Raw genomic sequence first — 25140 nt, 5'->3', positions numbered from 1 at the left:
ACAGGAAAACTTGTGAGGAAACACTGCTGAAAGGAAACTATAACAACAGGTTACACCTGTTATACAGGACTCAAAACATCAGCACTCCAGGATCACTAAAGACAACATGATTTTTTGTCAAAACACATTACCAGCCCTTTGCTAAGTCTAGGTAAACAATTTCTCAGAATACACTCATGGTATCGCAATATAACCTACTTAAAAAGGGCTATTTTCTGTTTTACAACAATAAGAACTTTGACAAGTCTAATGGATCATTCACCCTTACATCTGCATTGACAGGCGCCACCTCCCTTGACTGACTTCATTCAGTCTTTTTCAGTTGACAGTAACTACCCAGACTGCTGAAGAAGAGAGAAATTTAATTACCGACAGATACAGTTTAATAATAGGACTCTAAGATGCTTACGTACTTGGCATTCTCCCAGTCTTCCAAGGCAAAGGTGTTAACATGTAGCCATCCTTGTACGATAGGATAGTTAAGCTTAATCCTAATTTGTAGGGAACTTTTATTAATACTGCTCCATTGTTACCAGTAAGAGTAGAATTTGTCTTCGTGTAGTTAACAAACACTTCTACAACCGCTTGTCGCAGGTACTGATGACTGATGATGTCATTTACTTGAACTTTTAGTGTAAAAACAGATCCTATTAACAGAATGAAAAAACAGGAGGTCATAATACATCATAACTAAGGACCGTAACTTAAATTTGTAAAGAAGTCCTAGAGTTTATGCCTTATCTATTCATCTACTGTATGGTGGATCTCTATCTCAACAGAGGGTAAGGTCTGGCCAAAGCGAGGGGTAATCATACAATTGTATACCACAGAGAAGAAGGAAGCAAAAAACCTTGAGATGGGGCACAAAGATGCCAAAAAGTGTTTACCAAACTCAGCAAATATAATACCTAACCAGTTAAAAACAAAAAAAAACCCCAACAAACCAAAATTACAAAGCAATTCTTCCCCTTTTCATTTAATCTTGACAATGCATCTGCAACAACGTGAGATTCAGTGTGCCTTGCAAGTGCTCTGCAATATCACACTGATAATACAGATGGTCTTGTTATCCAGGTATAACCCATGGCTTGGCTCACACATTTAAAGAAGCACCTTGAGTTTCTAAAAACAGAGAATCTAATGTCTACAGACTGTGGGATAACACATTTATTTTTACATGTGTAAAATTATTATACAGTAACCAAATGCATCCAGACACTTCGACTGGTTTAATCTATCATCTCCCATCCGATTTATAATTCTGGTCTAGTTTTCACCTTTCTGCATTGCAACTTCTAAATAATATTTGTCTATGTCTAATTAGAGGATCTGACATTCCTTTACAACACCTAGCATCTTGCAGAGATCATAATTACAGTGACTGAGCAGTATCTTGAAAACAGTAAGTCCGCTTGAACAACAGTCTTAAGATACTCTGAATTATGTTCAGTTTCTCTCCCACCTTCATTGTAAATAATCTATCAGGGAGTCTTTTCATAGACAGCAGGTACATGAAAACAGACAGAATTCCATGTTATTTCCGTGTGAAATTAAGTTACTATCATTAATTAAAATATTATGGACCACTGTTAAAAATATTTCAAATAACATCAATTTTACAGTATTTTGGTTACAGACATACTACTATTCAACACCACTGCACTACTTCATACCCCAATATTTTCAAATAAATTAATTATGAACATGCATTTCTATTTAGGTCAAATGTCAGGCTAAGTTTGTTTGAAATTTATCTTCCTAAAATTGTAGTTCAATTTCATTATGTTCTCTCCTCTATAATCGAGATTGACATTGCACCAAGAGATTACTACCACTGACCTTGATTTGAATGAAAAGGCCTTGAAAAGCCGAGTGCAATCCATCAAAAAAACCAGCATGTAGTGAAGACATCCAAGTTAGGCCTCTCTGAAATAAGTATTTATTTAGATCTATTGTATGCATGGAGCATACCATATATTCAAGCAAAAAATGACCTGCACACAACAAAAGCTACACTGGCCTCAATTTATTACTATTTATCGCATACACAGCAAAAACTTACCAGCTGTGCCAGTTTGATTCTCTCCAGTGTTATAGAAAAATCTACATCTTCTTGAGCAATTAATATATACTTTCAAAAAAAGAAAAAAGATCCCAATTGTACTCAAACATATTTGATTGAATTAAACAGAAAATGAACAATAATCTTGGAACAACGTAATCTGTCTTTTTTTTCTTATGCGTGATATTTCAAGAATAAAATTGCTTTTGAATTGCTGTTGCTAGAGGGTTTTTAAATCACATAACAATTAAAAAAAAAAAAAAGTCACGTAAGCAAATTATGGCTACTAAACAGATCTTCCAGGCATTGATCCAGTTACACATATACAAAACTGGGAAGACAGGTCATTTGCCCTTGGTCAATGACTATTTAAAAGGCTACTAAATAGGGAAAACAGACTGTGTACAATGTTCTGAATCTGTAATCACTTGGAAGCCAGGAGTATCTCATGAAATGGTATTTAAAATTAAGAAATTCAGTAGTACAAAATCCAAGCTCATGCCAGTAGGAACCAATCCCAGAAATGCCTAGTATGAACTAGTATATTAACAGCTGGAATCAAGTCAGGAGAAAAAGAGCCTAGTATTAACAGCTGAAATAAGTCATAAACCAATGAAAACCTAGAATGTACTCAGAAAGACACTTTCTTTCAATCATTTCACACTTTTAATGTGTATTTTTCCATTTCCTGCTAACAATAAGCCTAATGAAAACACAAGTGGGGGAGTCACTACATTGCTCCTCCAGCTGTTAGTAAATTCAAAGGTTAATTTGTGCAAAAATATTTCTTCCTCTCATCTCCTTCAGCTACATCCATATTAAAACCCGCTTTTTTAGAAGCTTTTGGTTAAAAAGAAAAAAGACTGCAAAAATGTGGAAAGCTATACTATTTTCACTCTTTCTCATCATGAACTGACAAATATCATTGGCTGCCTTTAGCCACACTCAACTTCCATTACCTCTTTCTCATATGGATTCAGAAATTGCCACAGCATTTTTCAAAACTGATACTCTGCCTGAAATGGTGTTGAGAAGATGCAGAAGCATAGTTGTAAATGCAGACTGAAATCCTAGGGGGTTAATGAGACAAAGGTCTCCCATGTGAAAACAGACAGGGTCTTATATAATGCAAGCTCTGAAAAAGTAATTACCTGCATATTACTGTCATCTATGTAAGTAGCACTTACTCAAGTGAAAAATGCTCACTTCACACCCACTAATATTAAGACAAAGATTAAAGGAGACTGAATCCCTAGGTCTCATTGCTTTTGGCCTTATCTTTTGTGCTAACACAAGACTCTTCCTGACAAGAGAAAGTATGCCAATCAGCTGGAAGTTGTTCCCTCCCTGCAAGTAATATATACGAGCAAAACATTTACATTTTCTAGTATCAACCAGAACATACTCTGCCAACAAGTCACTTGAAGTTTGTGTGCAGTGATTTTGGGAAGACATTTTTAAAAAAGAAAAAAAGTAATCGTCTTTTAATCCCTCAACAGTAACAGTGCAGAAAACACGAGCATACAATATTATGCCTCTGAATCCAAATGCTAGTGAAATGACAATATGTAAAAAATCCCAGTTAAAAAAGGCAGCATCCAACAGTAACAACAATTTTCCTCCCCCACAGCCAGGTTTCACTATTGTTTTGTATAAAACAGAGTGTACCAGAGCATCCTACAGCAGGCCAGCTGTAACAGCCTAGCTAAAAGCAAACCAATCATAAGGTCCTAAGAGTTCAGACTGCGTGTGTAGTAGTGGCCCAACATGTATTACTGATCTGTATCTTTCCAAACTTGATATCCCTTGACCAACCCCCTCACATGACTCGCATTCATTTAATGTGCAAGTTTATCAGACACATTTAATGGCATTGAGTTATTAACAATGTCATATTAACACTCATGACATGTAATTTGCAAAGAAAATCCTGGGGTTTTTTTTCCTCTTTTTATAAAGATCTTAATGTACAAGTCTTTAAGGACACTTTTAAGTCTCAAATATGATGCAGACTGCAGTAGCATTTTTTTATTCACTATAAAACACACTTAAAAACGTTTCAGATGCAGAGATGAACTGTTGGTTAACTGTTCAACAAAACCAAAGCTGATAAATTAAGCAATAGATGAAACTTGTGCTTTTTTCCGGTCACTAACACTTGCCAAACACAAGTGGGTCAGCTGTATCTCAATATTAAACAGATTTGACAGAACTCCTACAATTAGAAGAACGAACTCAGTCTTAGCTAATTTGATTTGTGCTGCCTCAGAGGAAGGGAGATTTGTCTCTCGGCAAGTCCACTGGAAATGCCAGTTTCTACAACATTTAAATGTTTGCTGATATATGATCATACAAATGCAGCAGTTACTTAGACAAAGGGAAACAGGGCCTTCTGCCACATTTAGCTACTTCAGATACGTCACAGCCAGTAAAATGACATCTCATTTTTGCAAGCAACAACATCTAATGCCTGGAATTTGGCTTCACATCACTGTCCTAACTTGGAAATCATATCACAGAATTAAGCCAAAGAACTGCTTGGAATTGCAAGCCGGGTACAAAGCAGTGCAAAAAATTCTCTCTTTATAACACCCCTATGTAATTTGTTCTTAATTCTTTACCTGCAGATAAGCATGTCATCTGGCTACCACATTTATCTGAGATTTAATTAACATGGTCAAGGCCACAGACCTTACAGGCACCAATATATTTCAAACTACACTTATCATTAACTGTGAGATACAGCAGTGAACACACACATGCAGGGCACTGCCCAGGAAGTATTCCTACACATTCGGCAACCCAGACGCAAGCCCCTTTTCCTATTTGTCACCAAGGTCCTATAGCAAAAGAGGTTCTACACCTCGAAGGAGGCAGTTACTCTTCTCAAACACAGATAACTACCCAATTAAGCAACTATCTTATGGAGGGAACAGTAACTACAACTAAACTATTCATTAGTACCTTCCCTCAGAAAAGACTTTTCTCATCCTTGCCCAGAGATGTTTAAACCCATGCCAGAAAAGGCACATGCTTACCTGTGTTCTATGGAAACTGCCTACACAGTATTACCATGCTCCCGGCTAACTAAACAGATAAAACATGTGCTGTGCAATTTGCTTGGTCTTAGCTGACTGAACAATCATTTTTTCCATCTTTTCCATTCATAGAACACCATATTTTTTGGCTTAATATAATTAGGAACATGAAAGGTGCACTGATCTGTAAAGAAGAAATCACATGTTCTAAGAACATCAGGTTTTACTACACATGCAGTATTTCAATGGATTTTGCCATTGCGGGGTGGGGGCATGGAAGATCAATGGAATACATAATCTACACAGTCAACACACATCTGGCTTTAGTAAAACAACATCATATAAAAGCAATCCTCCTGCCCACAAAACCCAATCATTACTACTTTAAATGTCCTCTAAACTACAGTAATGCTAATGACAAACTACAAAAGTGTATCTATAAAAAGTAAAAGCCTATTATACCTTTAAAGCCCATTAAAAATCCATGTACATGAAGGTGAGTTGTGGCAGCAACTAACTGACACAGGAATGATTTAATGCTGAAGTAAGCCCTCCTCACCACAGTGCACCATCAGCCTGCGGTTACCTTTAGTTCTTTATTAAGGTACAATGCATTGACACAGTACAGATTTTTCTGCCTTGCATAGTGCATTAAAATGACATAATAGGTGACCCCTAAACTCCAGTAACTATTTTATGGCTATATTCTGACAGTTATTCTCAGATACTCGGATAAGCTCTCTGACCAGCTTTCAATTATGCTTCTCATAGCTATCAAATAACCTGCAAATCTCATTAATAAGCCATACATCCTAACGTAGTCTTCATTTGCCAACTATCAGTGTTCTTTTATGCTGTCTTACTCCATGCAGTCATTTACAGACCCTACATACAGATGGGCATGTACATGTATAAAGATATTTCTAACCCTACACAAATAATTCTATATATTCCAAATTGGTAACGGAATATCTCATTTAAAAACTAATTAAGTGATTCTTTATAAAGATATTTATATGCTATTTATATGCTGCTCCTCTGATTTAAAATAATAGCATAAATGCAGAAAATTATTTTTCCTCCCTAAAATGACACAGGAATACTACTAAAATACAAAACACACTGCAAACGTTTCACCCTGTGCAATTTTAACTTTGTCTTTTATTAATTAGTTACAAGTACAATCTACACGTTTTATTTTCAATGCATTAAAACTGAACTGAGAAGCAAAGAACCTCACACGGTTCACAAAAGGTCTGAGGAAATTCAGCAAATAGCTAATCAGCTGTAAAAATCAATTTCTCTGGAAAAGAGAACGTTAGAGTTAGATAAGACACACATACACAGGATAACAAATATAATCGTTCTACCTGCCTGAAAAGAGAAAACACCTGAAAATTGAGAACTAGCTGACACAGTTCCATTCTTGCACTTAGCACAAGGTTACAAGTTGTACCACCCCTCTCCAGAATCACTCTAGGAGTTAAAACCTTGATCTAGTTAGCAAACAGCCATGTAACTGACTATAACCATGAAGTGACTGGTAAAGAACATAGGTGCATAAGAATAGACCCAAGTTACAGTGACAGCTAAAACTTGCCCTCGTTTAGGTTGATCTTTAAACAAAACGGCAGCATGATTACTCTGATTTTAAAGCAAGTATGGACTGCTCCTTGAAATGCACTTTGGAAAAAGAAGATATTGACATTTTACTGCCATATGTCAGGGATGCTGTTCAATAGTGTTCAACTGTAGAGACTTACAGAGAACTGCTTTCACGCAATGCAAAGATACTGTAAAAAATTAAATAATAAATAAATTGGAGCCCAGAGCTAATCAACATTTGCTCCATTTGTATATGAACAGCCAATCCTGTGGTGGTATTACCTCATAAGCTATACAGCACAGTTCTGCAGCTTAGCACTCTCTTAAAATATTTGAATGCAAAATTGAACATTAAGATGTATATTTAGAAGAACAGCTTTGGCAAAAATTTCTGCAGTGGTACAGAATACATTACCAACTTCCAGGGACAAAGCAGCAAAACGGGGTCTGGAAAAGTAGGACACCACAGTATTCCCACTGCCCTATTTCTGGTCAACCAATTTCCACAGAAGCCATCAACAAAATCCCAATTATGAAGAGGCTAAGGCTAGATCCTGAGGGGGGGCAACCAGTGCCTTTTACACAGAGAAAGGCTGTTACAGTCATTTTACAGGAGACAGTTTAACCCAATCTAGTCTAATCTAGATGTCTCCAACAAGCACTTGCTTCATATTCAAGAGAAACTGTAACAGATTACAAATTAGAAAAAATTTGAACACACCATTACCTAAGTAGGGGATTTGTCACCCTACTCTGGTGAGCTTTTGTTGGGAAAAAAAAAAAATTGTATTCTAACTCTCAGAGCTTTTCAAACATTTTCTTTTACATTTGCTTCAAACAAAGCATTATTTCAGATACAGAGAAACACTTCCTTACTTCAATATCATGTGCTGTGATAGGCACATGCAGACCACAGTGCCAGAGTCCTTAAGCATCTGTACATCAGTAAGAAAAAAATGGAAATTATTTACTAGAAGCTCATTCATATTGATAAATGCATTATTCCAGCACATACTACAGTCTTCAGGTGGCCCTTCTTCCCACCTTACTGGGAAAAAACCAAAAATAGTACTTCAGAAAACATTTCACACACTAACCTGATAACTCAGTTCCAAATCAAGACTAGGCTGCATCTCTTGAAACAACTGGATACGTTTGCTTTTAAGAGCTGAACAAAACAGCCATGTAGGAAAGATGTAAACCCAACAATCTACTGTAATCTCAAATAAAAACATCTCATCCTTGCTCCCATGGCTTTCTGCTCATTCATTGCTTTCTGAAAACTATCTTTCCCAGTTGCTATTTCTCCATGCCTTTCATACTGTCCTCTTTTCTTCGCAGAACTCTGCTTGGTCTCCTTCCTCCCGGCATTCATCCCATCCTGGACTAATCTCTGTGATGACAACTCCCCATAATGTTTTAGCCCGTGAGATCATTGATCATGAAGAAAGATCAATACTTCTATAAAGATGAGGGGTTTTGCAAGCTTCATAAACTAAAAAGAGTGATAAATGTATTACATAAAATTAAATGCATTGAATCAAACCTATCAGGATGTGCACTTTAAAAGGAGACTTCAAATCTAGCAGACTGAAAAACTACAGGGGACTGCCTGTGGCAAATTAGCACATGATACAGAGCAAACTTCAAGGTTCTAAGTAAATTGGTAGGTCAAAACCTAATTATTCATTTAGTTCAAAACAGACCCAAAATTCAGTGTCATGTTATAATAAAACCATATCAAACCATACGGAAAAGCTGACCATCTACCAAAATGCTAGAAAAAGTGTTATATATTTTACAGATAAGAACAAGGCCTCTTCCCCTTCTAAAAGGGATTCTGGTAGCAAAGACAAGTAAATGAAAAAACAAACAACCAAACAAAAACAACCAAACAAAAACAACCAAACAAAAACAACCAAACAAAAACAACCAAACAAAAACAACCAAACAAAAACAACCAAACAAAAACAACCAAACAAAAACAACCAAACAAAAACAACCAAACAAAAACAACCAAACAAAAACAACCAAACAAAAACAACCAAACAAAAACAACCAAACAAAAACAACCAAACAAAAACAACCAAACAAAAACAACCAAACAAAAACAACCAAACAAAAACAACCAAACAAAAACAACCAAACAAAAACAACCAAACAAAAACAACCAAACAAAAACAACCAAACAAAAACAACCAAACAAAAACAACCAAACAAAAACAACCAAACAAAAACAACCAAACAAAAACAACCAAACAAAAACAACCAAACAAAAACAACCAAACAAAAACAACCAAACAAAAACAACCAAACAAAAACAACCAAACAAAAACAACCAAACAAAAACAACCAAACAAAAACAACCAAACAAAAACAACCAAACAAAAACAACCAAACAAAAACAACCAAACAAAAACAACCAAACAAAAACAACCCCCAAACCACACTACTTTAGAAATAGACTGGCTCAGTCATACATTCTAGGGTTTTTTCCCAGCAAAAAATATTTATAGACTTAGGAGCATTTCTTCACATAGAATTAATACTGAATTTTTACTAACGCTTTTACAAAAAAAGTTGTTCATTGAATTTATTTACTTAAAATAATTTTGTTTCACTTAAACAGAATAATTATTTTCCTTTTATACCAACATAATTCAGGGGTTTATATTTTGTATATATGCGTGTGCATATATAAACATAAATCTTAAGCAAACAAGAGGAAAGGGAGGTTTGTTTTTTAAAGAGGGAGGTAAAGAAAATTACAAAACATTCTTAATAGAAATCTTGCCCTCAAATATTAGTTTAAATTTATGCCTTATTAGTACTTGGGCACTGAAATAATTTCCAAAGTAGTGAACAGTCATTAGGTCAGTGTAAATCAATAAACTGATTTTCTCGCAACTATTGGAATCAGTTCCTCCAAATTCAGAAGCAACTTAAAAGAAAGATTAAATCTAATCAGGACTAAATATGGCCAACATTCGCTATCACATTTTGATAGAGGATATACTTGCCTAGCGTGAGCTAATTTTTCAGAGAAGTGAAAGAGTTCAGAAACTCCTAGTATTTTTCAAATTGACATTACATAACATTCCAGCTATCTACTTCCATGACACACTTGTACAGATACAGACTGCAGCACTACCTTGAGTTCATATTTTAAAAAACCCCAAACTACCACACTTCACAAACATGCAAACTTTTAGTGCTTGTAATTATTTTATTGGATTTGGATTATTTTATGATCTGGACAGCCCTAGAGTCTGAAATTTGTACTACTGCACAGGTAAATTAACATTTCAGCTTTTTCAATTTTAAGATCTGTTGTATATAAGAGCTGATTGATTTAATGAGTTATTTAAATAAATAAATAAAAACAACAAACAAAACAACCCTCTTCTGCAACCAACAGATGAGTAATACCATTGTAAATGGTTATACTTCCAACCAAGATCTCAGACGAGATGCATAAAGAAACTAAGTAAGCATGATATTCATTCCACAAATGTTGACACGAACCAAATGCTGTTGAAATTTAGGTCCTGCAAAATCAATAAAACAAACCACATCATTATAGGCTGTATCCTTCATGATTACTACTGCATAATCAATAATACACCTTCCTGGAATGATCATGCTTGTAAGAACTACACAAGAATGTCACCAGGTTAATCCATAAAGCTGCTAAATCCACTCACCTATCCAGTGGGAACATACCCCCAAACACTTTCAAGTCCACCTAGTAAAATACATAAAATAGAAAGAAAAGAATTCCCCTTTAAATATTTTTATGGGCTACCTAAGCAAGAGCTATGAGATTTAGAAGGGATTTTTTTTTCCTGTATTCCTTTAACACTGCATGGTATAAATATGTCATTAAAAAAAATCCCATGGAATATTTTTAAGTGCATGTCATTTACTGCTGTTAAAGTACTCATTTGGTAAGTAGTTGCATGATGTTTTTTCACCATTAGATGCCTTCTTCATTCAACTCACATATTAAAATCAGAATGTTTCACCATCCAAGACAGAACATAAGAACTCACAGGATACAATAAACCAGAATTTTCATTACAGAATTATATTTCACATGTCTTGCTGTATTGGTATAAATAATAAGAATTTCAATAAAATTCAAAATTGACACCTATTAGTGAAGCTATGACAATTACAATTACCATAGCAACTCTTCATTTTTATTTGCTGCTATTTTGTTGCATCAGCCAGCCTGGTTCTCAGAACTCTGGTTACTATGAAAGATGGAAGCTGGGTAATTCACCTTCCTGGAACAAGGGAGATATGCAGCAGACAAGATGAAATGCTGCGGTCTGCAGAGCTTCACTTATTTAGGACTCATTTATTTTAAATATCATCTTCTGTAACCTTAGATAAGTGAGATAAATGGTTGATATTACAAGACCAAAAATCTTTAATAAAACTCATATATCAAATAAAGATAAATTTGCAAGTGAAAGATTTAAATAAGCAAGTAAATACTAGTAATAGAGCTCCTGAAGCCTACAAAATAGAACACCTTTGCCCAGGCATTTCAGAGGCCATTGTAAGATTATTTTTTCATTTCAGTTTACTCACTGGCTAATACTAAACCTGTAATGCTGCTCTTTCATTTTTTAAGTGACTGCCTGTATCATTCTACCTTGTATCAGAGTTGAGGGAATGAAAAAATGAATATTAAAATTTCACACTTTGTTATAGAATACTGGGAAAAAAAGTACGCAAGAGAAACATCAAAATCTGCATAATAGTCTATTTTAAATATGCTATCTTAAATACCCACATTGTATTATATACCCTGAAGAAAAATGGGCAAGTGCCTATTAGGTGATAAGCAAACAACATGCATTTCCCACTCATGAACTTTACAATCGAACCTTCATTACGTAAACAGAAAAAACTAAATCACTCAGCATCATCTCCTTGACAAAATGAGAGCATTTCTTACAGAGAATTTCTAATGATTTGTCAAACCTACCCTTTAATGGTGAATATACTTGGACAGAGGAGGAATATTCCAGTAACCCTGTAGCATGAATCATCTTTTTTCAACCTAATGGGTCAGGTACAGGATTTGTCTCATGTAATTCTTGGTGTTAGGTAGTGAGTGGAAAAAAAAAAATTGTGCAAATTCAAACATCCCCTTAATTTGGCGGGGGGGGGGGGTGGGGGGGTGGGGAGAAAGAAATCACAGGAAAGCGAGCAGTACCCTCTTCAAACATGACATTTAATGCCATGAAGGTTTTAACCTTAAGACAGATATGCCTGTATAAACCCACAGTGGCATAATATAACCTACAAACTATTAATTCAAACATCAGTGCATGTTACTCGCTAATCACAAAGGAAAACTACTGATGCATTCAGTGACATTATTCAATAACATGCTGGTCACTATTCTTTGCTGAAAATACTTTTCTTCCCCAAAAGCTGCAAAATCTCATACTACTGCTTAAAGAAAGGTATTTGCAAAGTTCCAGCAATGTTTATCTTTCACTTATAGGCAATGATCCTCTAACCCCCTGAAGAAGGCCAGTGTGTAAAGACATATATGGAGAAAATACAATTCAAAGTTTGCAGGCCAACATTTCCTAAACATAATCCTGTACATGCAGGAAGGGAATTTTTTTATGTCCTAGTTAGGAAATCCATATTGCTGCAACAAACAAGAGCACCCAACAAGCTACTATCTCTTTCATATATAAGTCTTTATTAAAGTTGAGTTTCAAAGTGAATGATCAAAAAAAAAATCACAAACCAGCAGTAAATATGACATTAGTTTTTAGAAAAATGATTGCAGATACCTACCAATTTTAATTAAAAGTAGAATTCCACAGATGCCATAAAAAGAGTTTAAAAAAAGAGAAGGATCTGTCAAATCAGATGACAGGATAAAGCAAAACAATTGAATCAAGATTGCCCCCACAATAATATAACTCTTCTGCACACATGGATGCCATCAAGGTAAGTGGCAATACTGAATATTGCCTCTCTACAGCTCCTACAGCTCCACACAGGATAAAGTGCTCCAGGATCCAGCTAAAGGACAGTTGTTCAAGATGAACATGCTGCCCACCAACTGTGTCTCCAACACAAACACCACCAACACAGACACACAAGTTCTCCCTTCGCAGCAAGTGACCAATATTCCTGTAGGGAATATTTCAAAAACAACTTAACACCACAGAAACCTTTCTAGGATGATGGAAATATTTTTATTGACACCAAGACTGAAAATGGGACAGTAAACACTGTTTTCTCCCCCAAAATACTCAGATTCATTCAGCACCTCTGATATTGTGCCAACTGGACTGGGGGGAAACAAATCCACTTAATTATTTCTGAGACAATGTGTTCCATGAAACATTGAAGAATCCAAGAGACAGAATCACAGAGGGACAGGTTTTCTATAATGTGCTTAGGGACACCCCCCCCCCCCCCCAAAAAAACCCCCAAACCCAAAAAACCAAACACCAAATACAAAAGGGGGAAAAGGAAAAGGAACATGACAACTAAGAGGCAAACAGCTGTGACAGATTCTTTTGCCCAGCACTGGACCAAAACTATGCAGTATCTCACAAATGTTTTGCTGGTTACCTATTCCAGTCAACATAATTAGAAGATTTTCTCAACATCGGTGGTCCATAATCCAAAGAAAATCTCTCCTTCAGCCTAGTGAGAATAAGTTTTCTCCCTTGCTCTCACAAACAATGAAATAAGCTCCTGTGATATTTATCACAAGGCATAATTCAGGTTATTAACAGCTTTTATTGTTCCAAACGCACACTCTACTGATGTCCTGCATTTACCCAACACAAAAACAGTCATTTCTCCTGTTCAGTCACTTAATGAAAGGCTTTGGAACAAGGGAAAAATATTTTCCATAATGACCTGAAAAAACTTTATAATTCCATTAGTGTCTATAATAGTTGGAGGAGGCAAGCACCTCCTTATTCATTCCAGCAAAATGGCCTATATTTTCAAATATTTTGACATCATTGACCTTTTTTCTAGTTTAGCTCACCTTAGCACAGACAAATTATCAACCAGATTTGCTACCTCATAGAAAATACCTTATACGAGAATGTTCCAATCAGTTTCATTTGGGAGCCTTGCCCATATAAATTCATTAATAATAAATAATTAATAATAAATTAATTTGGTGTCTTGCCAAATTTCATAACTGGAAGTCCATGCAATGCACTAATATCTGTTTCGATAGACTGAGCCAACTGTATGCACCATATTTATAAAACAGCCCCAATCTGCAGCAGAGGATATAATTCGACTTTCTTCTAATGTACATGCATTAGAGGAAAACAGTCTACCCAAAATGAAATGCAGAAGTTTTAAGAGAAACATTAGCACCTGACACCACCATAGTCATGTAAAAGTCCAAGTCAGTGATTTGAGGCAGGGACAAAACACACCCTCCAAGTCTGTAGATGGTAACAAGCTGAGGATGCAGTCAATATGCTCCAAGGGACCTAGACAGAGACGGGGGCCAACAAGAGCCTCATGAAATTCAGCAGGGACAAATACAAAATGATGCATCTGACCCCTTCCAGCAGTACCTGCAAGAGATTGACTGGCAGGGCAGTAGCTCTGCTGAGAGCATCAGGGAGTCCTGGCGAACAAAAAGACAAACATGTCAGGACTGCACCCTGGAATCGATGAAGGCTAACAGCACACTGCACTGCATCAACAGAAGCATAGCAAACAGAGCAAGTAATTAATGCCTTTCACTTAGCACTCGCTAGACTGCATCTGGAAAACTGCATTCAGTTTTGGACCCACAGAAAGAAGTGAGCCTGGTTTAACCTTGCAAAGGAAAGGCTTTGGGGCACCTAAACAATAGCCTTCCAATACCCATGAGTTTACCAAGAAGACAGAGCCGAGTGCTCTGTTTAGATGCATGGCAGGATAACGAAAGGCAAGAGTCACAAATTGCAGGGAAGGATCTGACTGGACATGAGGAATTTTTCTTCTCTCTGAGGATAAACAATCACTGGAACAGGTTGTCCAGAGAGGTTCTCCATTCTTGGAGGCTTTCATGGCCTGACAGGAGAGAGCTCCCAGGTCTGAATTCAGTGTCAACCCTGCGTTACGCAGGTTGGACTAGAGTGCTCCTGATATCCCCTCCAGCCTGAATACCTCCACAATTCCAGATCCTGGTAGTTACTTCCAAATCACAGAAAACTCTGGAAGAAAAACCCACAAAGAACAAACATAATCTTCACTTGATTGTGGTTTATTCCAGCTGCTAATTGTAATACACTTAGCAAATCTGGCTGGATGTTTTAGTAGGAATACAGCATCCTATGGTAATTTGGGGCTCACAACCTAATGCAAATGCTATGCTTTATTAAGGAAATAGAATGAAAAGATATACTTTCATCTTGCATGGCCTTACTTGGTTACACTTGCAGTCAATGAAAACAGAAACACTGACGATTCTGAAAGTAAAATCCGTTCAACTAATGAAAGGGTTGCTCAGAGATGCAACTAAAAATCACCTACAGCACAAAATCTGAAAGCTACGCGCACACTCCAGTGGGAAAGCTTAATCGTTGAATACGGGTAAAAGATTGATGAGAAATAAAGAAATTAAAGCATGTCCACAGGAAGAAAACATTTCAGAAGAGGCAGATGAACTATTAATGACCATCTAGAAACTAAAAAAAAACCCCCACCCTTGAATTCAACTCTTTCCTCCAAAATAAACTGGATGATAATGGGTCAGTGCTCCAATTTATCTGGCTATAACTACACTGTGTTTAGTAAAAGAGCTCAAGCAAACAGTTGTACAGGCTAAAGCACTCATTAATCGAACGACACTCTACAGACCTTAGAGCGCTTTTGGGGTGCAGTGGTCATATCAATAATGCATTTCAGCAGGAGTATGCTGGGGACATGTTGAAGCGGTTCTGAGATTCTCTGTATTTTGCTGCTTCATGACCTCCTAATGTACATGGCTCAATATGGGCCTCACACTCATACCTATAACCACTGCATCATATTCAACACAAAAAAACCATGCCCCACCACAGCTATTCAGCCACTTGCAGGTTAATCTGCTATAGCTGCCAGTATTTCAGGTAAGACCCACATCAAAACCATCAAATTTTTCAAAACGGGACAAGGAAAATCAGAAGGTAGAGGGCCAAGGGTTTTGGTTTTTTTTTTTTTTCTCTCTAACCCACCAAGAGCTACAATTTATTTCCATGTAATCTCAATGAGAGGCCACCTCTTGCCTCTTCCACTAGTAAGACTTGCACTGTCTTAGGTACCTGGCACTATGAACAGTAAATGCAGAATGCTGAAATAAGAAGGGTCATGTGGAAGGTCCAGCAGGAGGATCTGACCCTGTAATCCACCTCCTTCAACTGTCTCATTTCCACATTGTAAACGGTAGCAACCGTGCCCTGAAGCCTGACTTACATCTTTCAGTCAGTGAAGACTCTCTTCGAGCCCACAAGATGAAGCATAATCACACCCTCAGGGAAGAGAAAGAAGAACAAGAATCTGAGGAGGGGAAAGAATAAGGATAGCATGGGAACCTGACAGGATTCATACCTGCACTTGGTGAGCCTTAGGGGGCTTATGCATGCGCAGACAGGAAAGAACATCACTCCCTAGCCCTGTCAATCCCAGCAAGTCACACAGGATGGCTCTCAGGAGCTACATCAGACAAGAACACACATCACCAGGGTCGTGCCATGCATGTACCACAAACTGCAGACCTGTCAGTATTTTGTTTACAAGAGTGCATAATATGCTTACAGTCAGAGGGCAAGCAGAATCATTTGGAAAGTTACAGCAGCTGGTCCAACTGGGACTGGAGGAGGAGATTTTCTTCACATCATCTACAGACAGCTGACAACTGCTCGTGAAATTCATAGCATATGATACAGTTTTTTACCTGACAGAACTGGTGGTGCCACATGTTAGTTCTGTGTTCTGCCCATGAAGCTGTTTAAGGCAACTGGTGCTTCTGGAGTGTCCTCCACACACACTGGACTATGCCTGTTGATGTTTATCTCCTAGTCACAAGAACCTGCTCACACTACAGTATATGCGTGCTCTCTCAAAGGTCTAAGCATCATCCCTTCCCAATCTACGTCCCTCCCAAAATGACAGGGCAATACATTCACCAAAGGTGACCCTCTGCACAGACTGTCTCTTCGGTAGGTGTGAAAGGGAGATGTGGGGCTGTATGAGCATATGCTCTATCTGTGCTGCAGCCTCAGACATGGTTTGGAAGGACTGCTCTTTCCCAGGGACCCAGCTCCTCTACTGGATGGATCTGGAGTGCCTATTCCAACTGAAAAGATGAGTTACAGCTTGAGTGAAATCTCCCCTACTAAACAGCTGGCTTAGGGACAGAGGGCACTCCTAAAGATTAATTCATTCTCTTGAGCTTTCTAACTTTAAGTTCTCTAGCACAGGTTGTTTCAGCAAATACACTTTCATATTGCTCATTGTAAAGTTGTGCACACACACATCCTCCCCTCAAGCATGTGCTAGCATGAAAATTGCTTTTGAACCTCATGTTTTCTCTACAACAACTAGTACCAGAAAAGCAAAGCAAGAAATGCAATAGCTGCTTTGCAGCCTGCTGAATACAGCTTCTTGTAGACATGTGTGGAAGATGACAGTTCAGGAGCACACATGAGGTGTGCTAGGACACCTCTGGCAAGCTAGGATTAGGTAGGAGGAGCTAGATCTGGTAGTTTCATCCTACTGAGCACAGAAGCGTTATTCAAGTGTACGCTAACCCCTGTGGTGCAATGGAAATTCTTGATGACAGGGTCTGGGTGCTCCTACAGCACACCAGATTGCTAGATCTGTGAATTAGGAATTAAATGCAATATTGGGAGTAATACAGAGGACTCATCTGCTCTGTCACATTGTGCCTCAAATCCCCATTCATATAGAAGGATATAGTGAATATAAAAATATGCAACTTTCAAGATGACAAAGTAACCTGTGCTATTTTTCTAAGTTTGACATGACATAAAGTAAGTTTATTTTGAATAAGCTTTCCTCTCAGATCTTTGCCTCTGTCTTCAAAGACTTCATCTACTGAGCTAGTTCACAGAGAAAGCATGCTATAGATCCCCAGTGACCCAGATAGTTGCATTACAAATCCTGAAACTACCTTTTTCTCAGCCCGACAGCAATTCTGTGAATGTTTTTACATATCAATTAGCCTTTGATGACATATCATCTGCCAAAAGATTGACAGAAGTAATGAAACTTTAACAAAACAAGTAAGAACTGCAAAAGCTACCATCTTGCAATAGGTAGCTTCCTGCCATCATTGATCACTCTTGCTTCCTGCCACTTCTCCTCAGCGTGTAACTGTGGGTCCTGTTTCTGTGAAAGCTAAAACGCATTTCTGCACTTGTCTCTCTCAGTTCTTTATAGTGAAAGTTACTGGCAACGCAAGTTTCTTGAAATCAAGTTTTCTGAAGTATAGAGCATGATGCTTTATAATATATTACAAGCTTCAATAAAAGCAAGCTTTCAACTCAGGAGAGTGGCCTACCTCTTCAAAACTCCTCAGTACCTTTTTGTTTATAGCAGTTCTCTTTCTGAAAAACAGAAAAGTACATCTTTTTTCATCTGTGCTTGACCACAGAAAACCCCAAACTCCTCTTTTTCTTGTGTTAGCAATTGAGTGACCTAAATCATGGAACACATAGACACGCAAATGAAACTATCTATGAATATTTCTTTTTCATTACTCATTTCTGTCTGGAAGTGCAAATGCTTTATCACCTCTCAGTGTCCTAATGCCCCTCCTGATATTTTGTTGCACTACTAAGCCTTAGATCAGCACAGAAAGCTAAGTCACTTAAGAACATCAGCTCCAATAAATCAGGACAAGTCTAAGTCTTACATTCTTTGTCTACTTTCTCACCTAGGTGAGAAACCATTGTTGCAAATCCCAGAGGCTAAGAATGCTGAGAAGACTGAAGAACAAATCAAAGGACATTTTCCGAGCTTATTTCCATAGGTGGAGTTAGTTGCTTGCATTAAGCCATTTTACATGTGTGTGCATGTAATACTTTAGGAGTTCTATTTCATAAAGACAGACTTATTTTTCACCAGATCGAAAGTCAGCTTTCCAAAGTTTCATTAAGGTTCTTCATGTAAGGAGCAGATAGATTCTCAAGAAATGTTTACATCTGATACATCTAAAACAAATCAAGAGTCTTATTTTAAAGACTGCAAACCATCTCCTCCATGCCCAAATAGAAAACAATTACTATAATTTAACCCATAAGCTTTGACAAGTTAAAAATAAATCTTTCCCCTGACACCAATTATATTCCAATACCTAATGGATAAGAAGGTTGTGTTGCTGGTTGTATAAAACAATTAACCCCAGTGCTGATCAGAAGTCCCTAGTTAGACAGCCCTGACTTCTTGAGCAGGAACTGTATCCTATCACTCAGTCATGTGAATTACTGAATTTCCTTCTTTATATGAATGCTACAGAATCTCCTACACAGCTTTTAACTCCTCACTCATTTTCTTGGGGTCTGTATCTGACTGCAACAGAAGGTCCAACACAGAACTGGATTTATTGCTACCGTACTAATCCCCTATCCAGTGACTATAGAGACAGTAAACCACAAAAGTTGTTCCATCAAGCAACAAACAAGCCAGTCACACAGCACTATATAAGTTTTTTTTTAAAAAGTGCATCATTATGTATTATCACCCAAATTCAAAACCAGATTAACAAACTATCAAAACCAAATGCTCCTCTAAATACCTAAGTACCACCTACACAGCAATATACAAGTCATTAGGAAAAATATTTCACTAATAGAAACATTGAAAAGAAAGATTAGAAAAGCAGTAAGTCACACAAGGATGCATCCAAGAAATATTTCTGTTCCACTATCTCAAATAAAAAGAAAGCATGAGAAAGTTACCTCCTCCTTGAATGATTGGGAAGAATAAGACAACGTACAAAAGAGTTTAGGAAAATCTTCACTAGGTAACTCTTGTCTAGAACATTGCTTCACATTAGGTAGCAACTCATCATCACATGCAAGCAGATAGTACTGAGAAATGGGCACAGAATCAAATTCCACAGGCAGCATCCAGACAGCATAATTGTCTCCAATAGGTACAAAAGTAATCTATTCTTTTCTTCTGGGTTTGCCAACAATCACATATTTATCTCATCAGTCTCAACAAACAGAACTAACTGCATAAATACGCACAGTGATTCCAATTCTCTTCTCTCCTTTGTTCAAGGCCACTATTAGCTGCTACTGCTTTTTAATTTCACCCTACAAAAATCAGGCTAATCTTACCATCGTATGCAAAACTACCTGCCTAAAAAAAAAAAAAAAAAAGGCAAAATAAATTTCTTTTTCTCTGAATTCTGGAATGCGAGGCAGATTGGGAATGGTCTATAATAAATACGATGGCAAGTCTTTTCTTGTTTATGCTGGGATTACAAAAGGCATGGAGAGTACCCACAGCATAGAACATGCAGCTATATGACAGGAACTTGAAGAAATAACACCTATTTTAAAACATACTTCAAGTCTAATTTAAGGTCTCAATGTGGAACAAAAATTCCAACATTAAGATGCTGTATGTCATCCTATGTGCTGCCTATACATAATGCAACAGCTTCTATTTGCACAACTGCTGTTTTTTCCAGAAGAATCTTGTTCATTCAGTATAAGTCAGATCTGCCATAGAACTGATGGAGTTAAGTATCACTTAATCAATTAGTGGTCTCTGCTCTGTTTACTGCCCAATATCTCCATTATAGAGAATAACAATGCACCACATCCAGAACATCCTGAGCATCCATGAACTTCAAAGAACACAAGCCTTACCTCCTGTAAAGAATGCATCTCAATAAAAATAAACAAAAGGGAACAAGGAAGACAAAAACAGCTTTGCCTGGATCAAAGCCAGGACTATAATATACTGAATTCTGTGCTCAAGCTCGCTGACCTCAATGCTGCATATTCAAAGCTGCCTGCGACTTCTCTTCAATTGTTTCTGCACACCAGAGTCCAGATTTCTAAACTGCCACACAGAAAATGGAAAAACTCACTAAGAATAACAAGGAACCAAGACAGGTTCTCCACTTCAGCAATCACCACCCTAACCAGAGAGGCCCATCTCTCTCTCCCCAAATATTTTTTTTTTCCTGAAATTTGGAAGAATAGCTACATCTATTAGATAACATGAATCAGAGAAACTCGACGAACTGAGTCCCTCTTATGCATGTCTTCTCTGCCTTGTCTTTAGAGTTTACTTAGTTCTTTTGGCAGTGGTAAGTTTTTTGTTGTTTTTAGGGGAGAAGAAAGAAGGGATGAACAAAAAATCCTATTCAGTCATGATTCAGTCATTCGGCAACTCCCTTCTCACTGCTACATTTACATGTCAGCAACAGAATCCGCATCCCAAACCTTTGTACACAGCTGTGCTGACTTTAGCATCTCTTCTCAGACAGCATAATAATTACACTGGCAGAAGTCTGTTAATCCAGGAGGGAATTGATCTGTAAAACTGTATAATTAGCTTCGACAGAACAGGGACATCGATACTGGAACGTCAAATGAGAAAAGGTTACAAACTCCAACCTTAGCTCTGCACCTTCCCTGTTTAGGAAGATAAGGCTCCTTTGCTCTAGCAACACTAGGGTCAAAAACACACAGCATAAATCCAAATTCAGCCAGACTCCTCCTTACTTCCAGAAGCCACTGCCTGCCTGGCAGTTCCCAGCACAGGACCTGCAGCTGCTGCAGGAGTGGCCTCCTCAAAGCATTCCCCCTAGGGATTACTCTGCTGCCAGTCTTCTGCTGGAAAGGCAACAGCCATTTATCCTGCCTACCTTTCAGCTGTAAACCATCAAAAGATAATTTCATGGAAAAAACCACTGGTATCTGATAAATATATGCCTGGAGTCAGGCTCTTCCTTTTTAAAATTTCAAAAATATCGATATAGGAAAAATCACTTACATGCTTTACTGAAAGGAAATACCACACAAAACCCCAAAAGTGCTTAGCAGCTTCTTCAGAATAATAAAAGTTTCGTAGCTGTGATTACCTTGTCTTTTAAAAAGATTAATCACTGTTGGCTTTTTTCAATTTTTTATGAAAGAAAAAATTAATCAAGATCATTTACAAAGCCAGCCAAGAAGTGAAATAAAGCTTTAATTGTATTTAAGCATACCATAAACAAATGCTGAGGATCAGCTCAAATGATAGTTTTTAACATTCGTAAACTGGGATTGGTCATGAAAGCTGCGTACTATAAGACACTTGCAGGACTCTCATACCTCAAAACCTATGAAGCATAATAAGCAAATAAAAGAAAGCAACAGCAACTAACATGAGTCTGCAACAGCAACAACATCAAACCAGTAGCATCAGCATCAAATTGTTTGCTACCAACAAAGATTTTGGCCAGGGCTGAAGGCAATAAGGTAATGGAGCTTATTGAAAAGAAATCAATACCTGAAACCAAAGAGGTTCATTGAATTACAAAACCTGCCATGTCCCCACCCTTTTTTTTTTTGGCCACACAATTTTTCATGAGCAAAACGTTCACTGCACAAGTTAGAAATTCTGCCAGTGCCTTTTAAGTGGGGTTTACTGGTGATTAATGGTATATTCCTCTAAAAGCATAGGAAACAAAATAATGAAAAATCATCAGTTCAAAAGAAAAAACAAGAACCAAGCTGTTCATCAAATACCCTTCTTTAAAGTCCTACAATTTAAACATTTGGAAAGGGAAAAAAAAAAATAAAAAAACCAACCACACAAACACAAACCCACACAAGAAAGAAACCAAAAAGCAAACCAGGACATTTTAAGAGTATATCAGGAGAATTTAAGAGTGTGTTCATATTCTACCAACCAAATCTAGTTTCTTATTCTACATCTTTAAGAAGTTATAAGTAAAGACCATAATTCAAGATCTTTGCTTATATTTCCTAATTAACATAGATATTTTGGCAGCTTTGTAAATTGGCTTCACTTCATCAAAATATTAACCATATGCCTGAAACCAAGAACATTTTATACCTTCTTGAAGTCAACTGGAAATAGAAACATGCATATATGTTAAAAATGAAACATATGCTCTAGTGATATGCCCAAACGGAGCCTTGGTGCTAAAAGGTCTTAAATAATTCATGTTTGAAACCATTTTGAAATTCTGTGGTGAAAGGCAATATGTCAGGAAAAATACTGGTTTTATCCTAATTTAAGCCACTAAGACTTCAGAATATACACATATTTTTTAAACCTTACCACTTGCCCCAGTTCTGCAAAGGGGTAACCTCACGCATTTGACTGTTAATAGCAATGCCTAATACTGAAACCAGCACATTATTTTCATACTCTCAGCTGTTGGATAAACGACATATTTCCTCATTCTGCAGAGGAGATGCAAAAACTAATGAGCTCACCAGCCCCATCACTCATTTGACAGACGTAAAACACTTGCATATGTATCAGCTGCTTTTTATTTATTTTTATTTTGATATAAATATATACAGAAACAAATATATGGTTTTTGGTTTGGGGGGGGTTTATGTCTATTATACACGTATCTTGCTCTGGTGACTCCTGCCAGCAAATAGGAGTTCACAGAGCCGTGCTTCCCCAGAGACCATTTGCCTGGCACTTGAGGGACCATCTCCAGCTAGGTCAGAAACAGGCTACACGATTACTGGGTTGTATTTTTCACCACGCCAGTGACACGCTACAGCAGCTGCATACAGATCTTGTGATATTAAAGATGGATCCTCCTCGCCCCGTAGCAGCCGCCACGGCTCCGCTACCTGCTTCATTAAAACCGTAGAGGCTTATTTTTCCTTTCGGCAATGCCGCCCGTCCCTCGCAGGGTACCACAACAGCCTGGTTTCGCAGGCTAGCAGCCACTACGCAGCACCGGGTTCAGCCGACGCGGCCCTCTGCAGCCCGGCGGGGAGCAGCTGAGGGGGACGCCGACCCCCCGCCCCGGGAGAAGAGGGACGCGGCGGGGCTGAGGGGACCCCAACGGCGCAGCCCCGGGGAGGAGAGAGGAGAAATCTCCACAGGGAAGGCGGGAAACAGGGGTACCCGCCCGGCGGCGGGGAGCGGGGGGGGGGAATCCGTACCTGAGGCCGCCGCGGCGGCGGGGACGCCCCCCGGCAGCGCCGCCCGCTGCTGCTGCGGGCGGGTGGCGGCGGCTGCGGCGTCGACGGGAAGCGGCCGCCCCATCAGCAACAGCAGCAGCTGCAGCATCGCGGCCGCCAGCCCCAGGAACAGGGAGGAGAGGCGCCCGCAGGTCCCCGGCATGGCGAGCAGCCCGAGAGCAGCGGAGGCATATTGCGGGCGAGGACGCGGGCGGGAGGCCGGGACCAGCGGCTCCGGCGGCGGCGGGACTGCGGCAGCAAGCGGCCGCCCGTACGCGCGGCAGCCGCCGGCCGGGGAGCCTTGCGCCCGCCCCGCCCCCCGCACGTGACGGGGGCGGGGCCCCAGCGCCAGGCGGGGTCACGGTGTCGCTGAGGCGAGGGCCGGGCCGGGGGCAGCGGGGGGGCAGTGAGACGGCCCGTTCTCCGTAGCGGTGAGCGAGCACCCCGGCGGCGGGGAGGGGGGGGTGTCCCCGCCGCCTCCGGCCCGGCCTCGAGGCCTCTGCGGAGGGCGCGGAGGTGCGGGCCAACGGCTTTCCTGAGGAGCCTCGCCGTTAACGCCTGACGGTGACGGCTGAGGTGTGCCGAGCGCCCCGCGGCTGGCCGCCTGGCAGAGGGGGGAGGGTGAGCCGGGCCGGTGAGGGGAGACCGCGGGGCCTGCCGGCGCTGTGGCCTTCAACCGAGTTACCGAGGAAATCCAACCGCGCCGCGTTCGCTTTCTTTCAGCCCTGCGAACTGGCAGCACTTCGATCGATTCTAACGCCCTTGCCGAGAGTATTAAAACGCATTTGGCAACCCCTGCGCAGCACGTCACGTTACGGGGCGGACACTTAAGATTGCCTTGTGGCAACTCGAAAGTCGCCTTCACTCAGGCGCTGGTAAGCGGCAGTCAGTGCAGCGATCATCGTATACGAGTACTATCTCCTAAAGCTTCGATTCTACGCACAGGCGTGTCTTTGCCTTACTTACGTGTCGATTCACATTAACAGTCCCGATGCCAAGCATTACACGTTTTTTAGAAGTAAGGATACATGTAACAGGTAAAATTGGAATGCAGGTATAGACACAACCCAGGGTGGCATCATGGAAAAATTACTAAAGCTGTTCACAGCAGGTAAGACTGCTACACCTGAGCAAAGGCAGCACATCTGGACAAATCAAACTCGCCCACAGCACGCAGGCATCTGCATGGTTGAGAGCTAAACACATACTGGGACCACCTCGCAGTGAATTTCACACTAGT

General features: G+C 39.2%; 1 protein-coding gene across 1 annotated transcript in view; it reads right to left on the bottom strand.

The window, feature by feature from the left end:
- FAM171B (family with sequence similarity 171 member B) overlaps positions 1 to 24212 on the bottom strand; it is a 36868-nt gene extending 12656 nt beyond the window's left edge. The window contains exons 1-2 of the mRNA XM_052792355.1: positions 23883 to 24212; positions 414 to 647 (exon numbers count right to left, since the gene is read on the bottom strand). Of these exons, the coding sequence (XP_052648315.1) occupies positions 414 to 647; positions 23883 to 24063 (415 nt within the window). The 5' untranslated portion in view covers positions 24064 to 24212. The remainder of the gene's footprint in view (positions 1 to 413; positions 648 to 23882) is intronic.
- Between the last annotated feature and the right edge of the window lie 928 nt (positions 24213 to 25140).

The sequence above is a fragment of the Harpia harpyja genome, chromosome 7, assembly GCF_026419915.1.
Source record: "Harpia harpyja isolate bHarHar1 chromosome 7, bHarHar1 primary haplotype, whole genome shotgun sequence".
Classification (NCBI taxonomy): Eukaryota; Metazoa; Chordata; class Aves; order Accipitriformes; family Accipitridae; genus Harpia; species Harpia harpyja.
The sequence above is the reverse complement of the archived record's forward strand: the minus strand, read 5'-3'. Positions and strand labels throughout refer to the sequence as shown.